This window comes from Achroia grisella, unplaced genomic scaffold (assembly GCF_030625045.1).
Source record: "Achroia grisella isolate CSIRO2021 unplaced genomic scaffold, CSIRO_AGI_Agris_v1 utg483, whole genome shotgun sequence".
Classification (NCBI taxonomy): Eukaryota; Metazoa; Arthropoda; class Insecta; order Lepidoptera; family Pyralidae; genus Achroia; species Achroia grisella.
In genome coordinates, this window is record NW_026712886.1 from 2,319,732 (window position 1) to 2,325,581 (window position 5,850).

The 5,850-nt window shown below is 38.6% G+C and overlaps 1 protein-coding gene across 1 annotated transcript; it reads right to left on the bottom strand.

The window, feature by feature from the left end:
- Positions 1-1,146: 1,146 nt before the first annotated feature.
- Positions 1,147-2,706, bottom strand: LOC131845730 (uncharacterized). The gene has a single exon (XM_059194823.1). It carries the CDS (start codon positions 2,501-2,503, stop codon positions 1,349-1,351), a length of 1,155 nt encoding a protein of 384 aa, XP_059050806.1. The 5' UTR covers positions 2,504-2,706; the 3' UTR covers positions 1,147-1,348.
- Between the last annotated feature and the right edge of the window lie 3,144 nt (positions 2,707-5,850).

The window sequence follows — 5,850 nt, forward strand, 5'->3', positions numbered from 1 at the left end:
TATCCTTGATGGGTCGAAGTATAAAATATTTAGTTGGCATTTTACACTTTTTTATTGTGAGCTCAAAATTAATCATCGCATGCCCTAAGGAACCTCTAATAAAATTGTTCGAAATACTGCGGACCGGTGCATTAGTACACACCAGGTCAATAAGCGTTTCAGTGTCGGTTGACAAGTGTGTTGGCTCAGTAACTACTTGCGTGAGGCTAGTATAGTGTAGAAACTGTACTATCTTTTGTGCACTTATATTATGCAAATTTAGCATATTAACATTTAAATCTCCCATAAGAACCGTATAGTCATAATTAGAAAAATAAGTCACAGTTTCCGTTATAGCATCCAAAAAATTATCAATGTTCATCCATTGAGGACGATATGCAGTACCGATTAATATATTGTAGCAATTAATACGCGTGGACAACCACATCTGTTCGATACCAGCCGCTGGGTGTTTGAGTATGCGCACACGCATATTACGTTTCACGTAGAAGGCTAGTCCCCCCGCGGCCGGCGCGCATGTTTACCGGTCGCGGTGAGCTATACAGTCTGTAGTCGGCGACGGCGGGCGCACATCCCTCCTCACCCGAGCGAAGCCATGTTTCATTTATTGCAATGAAATCGGCGTTGAAACGATTCACTGCAATTATAAATTCGTCTCGTGCTGTATTGAGTGACCCGGCATTGTATAGACCTAACTTAATGAACTTATTTGAATTGAAGACTTGTATGATTTATAAAAATAAATACCACAAAGGAGTCAACACAAGGTAAGCACGCGTACTTAGTTCTATCATTGTAAATGTTACTAGTATAACGAAGAATAGTAGGCGACGCCGACGTTACCATAGATAGAAGTGAAGTGATTTTAGTGCGTTGTATAGTGTAATCTATGGATATATAATATGACATAAATATTTTCAAGTACCCTTGGATTGCAGCAGATTCGCACAAGATCATATTATTGTGGCAAACAAGATACAAATAAAATGAAATATGATTATTCATCTTTTTAGAAAGATATATGATTGATACAATAAATAGTAATACGTAATACAGATTTAAATAACAATTAATAAATAATTTATACTCGCTGAATAGTTCATACATGAAATAAGTAGTTATATTGATTCTGTATTGTTTCAGATTATGTGAATATATGGATAATACAATAAAAAGTATATACATTATGATAATAATAATTGAATAGATTTTACTTAGTATGCTATACAACACCGGCAGAATGGAACAAATAATATAAAATTCAAAACAATAGTGTAAGCAAAATACTATGGATATACAGATACCGATATTGATATATGAAGTGACCTTCAGTGGACTTATACTTATCTTATTCGTTTTGAATTTGAGTTGAGCCAACTGCGTCAGACCCAAAAACCCTAAGAAGGTCTTGTTCAGTTCGAATGCGCTGAGGAAGAGCACTTGTACCGTGGTTCTGTCTTACAAATATTCTACCACCGCTGGTCCATACGAACCGCCAGTTGAAGCGCCCAGCAAGTTCCCGTGTCCGTCGAAACAGGAAACGATTGACCCTCGTCAACCTTTCGTTAACATAGAAATGCTGTGGTGGCCCGGGCAGACCGGTGTCTGATGTGGTGGCACCCCTCCGTACGCGAGCAGCTTTAAGCAGTTGATCACGAAGAACTCTGCGGCAAAGTCGAATAACGATGAGACGGGGACGAGAATGTTTAGACGATGATGATGAAAACTCCTGCGGCGCCTGTATTGGACCAACCCGCATGACGCTGACCAGATCCTCGTCAACCAACTTGACACCTAACTTGCTTGCAATAGTCATGGCAATGTGAGGCAGACTTTCACCCTTCTGTTCAATAATGCCCGATATCTCGATGTCGTTTAATAAACACTCTTGGTCTCTATCATTGAGTTCTGTCTTTAATTGTTCTATAGACCCTAAAAGCTTTTCTGTGCTTCTGTCCTCACCTCTCTGAGTGCTCTGACGTTCGAGAGATTCGACACGAGCACTAAGATGATCTATACGCTTATCACACTGGTCCATTCTAGATGTAAGTTTATTAAGAGAATCATTAAGAATGCTCATTTGAGATCGCGTGGCTGCCATCTCCTCTCTGAACAAGCGAATTTCATGCAATAATGACAGTTCGCCTGAAATCTCTGACGGCCCATTATCCACCACACTATTCTGACCAACCGATGGTAAGCTCTCCGGCGAGTCATGAGGCGCTTTGCCCGGACTAATAACAGCAGCTCCACGTCGCCGAGTGACATTATCTAGAGCTTCTCGCACGGGCGTGTTTGTGTTATCAGTTCTGCGTAGCTTGCTCATACACAGAACGCACCGCCATGCTGCCTTGTGCTCCGCTGACATGGTGTTGTAGAAGCGCTGCTCCGAAACGTTTGCACAAACAAGGTCGTACTTTTGATGGCATTTGCTGCAGCACAACGAGCGCTTATCGTCGATTTTCTTCAAACAACCCGCACATTTGGCATTTACGGAAGACATATTGTAGGTACTTTAGAGTGGTCACTAAGATATATGAATATTCCAGCAAGAAAAACACCAACACAGCTGAACTACACTTCCCTACGCACCTTTAATATTGGTAGAATTAAAATATATAGTATTACTAGTCAATTACACGATATTAATAATTATAAATATTAAATAACATAGACAACGGTTGGATCCGTGCACTAGTGGTTCTACCCTCTGAAGTCATAATTTGTAAATCGCGGCAAGTTTCAAGAGTGAAACGAAACGTTAATGAAACTGTCACCCGCACCATGCTACGTAACACTTGGTATAAGTATATGTATGTATGTATGTATGTACACACATTGCGCGTGTGGAACTCCGTCATGTTATCTTCACACATTGTTATATTGCTATAAAAATGAAGTGAATACGATGCACCTAGCCTGCAACCACCGGCGACCCCCTCCTCCCCCGCGGCCCCCTCCAAACCCCCGTGGGTGCTGGCGGCGCGGCGCGGCGCCACCTCCCCTATGGCTTTGTACAAAAGTACTTAGCGAGTTCGACGCGACCGACGTGCTCTCACCGCACTGATAATATTACAGGGAAATAATGCTTCATCCCGATAGTAATCCGGTCGTAACCGAGTTTCAACCTTACGTGGACGTAATAAGAACTAATTCGTGTAACGTTTCTCGTAGATGAGCTACAAAACCGCAGGACGTGGGACTGGTCTTCAAAGGAAATTGCTCACTCTTCTTTACATGTGAGGCTCGGCAGTTATTAACAATTTCCTAGCACGATACACACACACACACACACACACACAAGTAACAAGTATTAACAGATAAAGGTTGTGACGTCGCGCAAGAATTTTGCCAGATGACATCGCACCTGGCCCGGCACTGCGAGTACCTTAGAAATATTACCTGTCGTGTAGTTATTAAGAATAGTGTACATGGAGTTATTTATACATGGAGATGATAGATAACGTCTGCTAGTTAGTGATTAAATCAGGTTTATTTTTAATGGTTGACAATAGAATGGTGCACCCGTCTGCGTTGACGGTATACGCGGGGCACCAGTTGTTATACCTCATAACAACTGGTGCCCAGCTCAGTACAAATTTAGAAGCAATTTATCTCGATGGTTTCCAGGGGAATTTACGTGGCGAGGTTGATCTCCACGTGTTTCCCCCTGGAAACTATCGTGATAACTAGATACATTGCTAGCTATCATTGGATCATCAGTTCACATTAATAACAACCCCCTTCGCCCCATTCAATCATATGATGTTGACTGGGCATTTCATGTCGCGCCAGTAAAGCGTTGTGATGTTTTTTAACATCGTAGTCAATGTAATTACTCAGTCAAAGCTGGAGAGATTAAACTACAATAAAGAGACAGCTATGGATTAGTCCAAGCTATTTCAGTAATGATAAGTAATAATTAATTAATATTAAAATATTGCCCACGTAGTAGAATTATGAATTCATTTTGTAAATTATTTGTTTATATCATACATCGGCAGTCAATGCGACATATTAAATATTAAAATTGCATATTAATACTGAATACTTGGCTCATTGAGGCATTACATGTTAAACATCATCGCACTTGCTGTCGTTGTGTCACCCAACAATTGCGGCAATAGTGCTGCAATTCATTAATTCGCCAGATATTTGCTTATGTAGCTATGTTTTGCTTCGATAAAATATAATGTTTTACGTAGTAAATCACGTAAACTTAAGAAATATCCTAACCGACGATACACTGATACTTTAAGGAATAATCAAGTCTATAACCGCAACCTTTTGTACTTTTCAGTTGTTTTCCATTCGTAAAGCTGTCTGTATTGTGGTACAGTGGGTACATATATCTCAATGGTTCTGATATGCAAGTTAATTATTGATTTATTCAACATTTGCTAAACGTGTCACATTTTGTCGCATACGTTAAAATTATTAACTGCTGCTGTATATTTAATTTTCCCGGATTATTATGTGTATTGTCCTCCTATAAACTAGCTGCTCAGCGCAACTTTGTCTGCATCACACTCAGTTAACATGTTTCATTATATTTCGCCCAGTTTGCATATCTTTTGAAATTATAGCCTATATATTATTCTGTTATATAAGCTATATTACGGTAAAGTTTCATTATTTAAATTCAAACATAATTTATTCATGTAGGACATTTTAGTCGCTTACGAATTAAAATTAAATACGTTCAGTAGTTTTTGTGTGAAAGAGTAACAAACACCCATCGTTTCGCGTTTTCGGGTTTATAATATTATAATACAGAATACGTTAGAGCTACGTAGATCTACACTTGGCTGCGTTGAGAGGAGATTGTTCTGCATAAATAATGATGTTAATACCAATTATACTAACATACTATACTCGACTTTCATGTGATAACTCTTGGAGGTCATTGTAGTTCATACTCGGTGAACTTGTCTAGCTACTACTGATTTCCTAACTAACTTTCAATAGAATGAATTGGGTGCCTTTAACACAGGATGGAATGCAAATCATCTATCTATATATATATAAAAATGAATTGCTGTTCGTTAGTCTCGCTAAAACTCGAGAACGACTGAACCGATTTGGCTAATTTTAGTCTTAAAATATTCGTGGAAGTCCAGGGAAGGTTTAAACGATGATCAAATATGAAGGAATTGCATAGAGGATAGTATAAATTTTTTTTTCCCATAATAAATGTCAAATGGGGTGCTATCATAAATTTAATGCGTCACCAAACTTCAAAATTTAATTCTAGTTATCCAAAAAGATCTATTTCAGGACACTAAAGTCTTGCTGCTTGCGTCTGGTAGTCATGGAAGCTAGACTTTAGTGTCCTGAAATAGAAACTAAACACGAAATATAATGTGTCTCTACATTTCGTGATTAATTTTAACGAAAATACCGACTTATTTTTTACTTATAAATAAGCATGAGATCAGGTATCAGACCTATTTCAAGTCGATTTCACGTCTTCGCTTCGCTACTTGGAAAAAAAACAATCTCAAATAACGACTTTCGAGATATCCCTAAACTCCTATCGAATATCACTAGACGAATAAAAAACCACGCGTAATTCTATAGCTATTTGTTTTGCCTTTTGTTTTATAACGAGGGTGTCAGCTGAGCCCACGTCACGTCGTCGCGTCGCGCCCACTGAGGCTGAGCGAGGGCGACCACCTTAATATATATTAGGAAATAAGACGATTTATAATAATAGAAGCAGTAATTGCACATACCACATACATCAATGAGTAATATTAATATTGATTAAGTAATTATCTATTAAAAAACAAATTATTCAAACACGAGTTTCTTGGTTTTTCTTCTTGTAATGAGTGAATCAAATTATAT

Excerpts from the sequence above, each read along its gene's own strand:
- LOC131845730 (XM_059194823.1), bottom strand. The coding sequence starts at position 2,503 with ATGTCTTCCGTAAATGCCAAATGTGCGGGTTGTTTGAAGAAAATCGAC.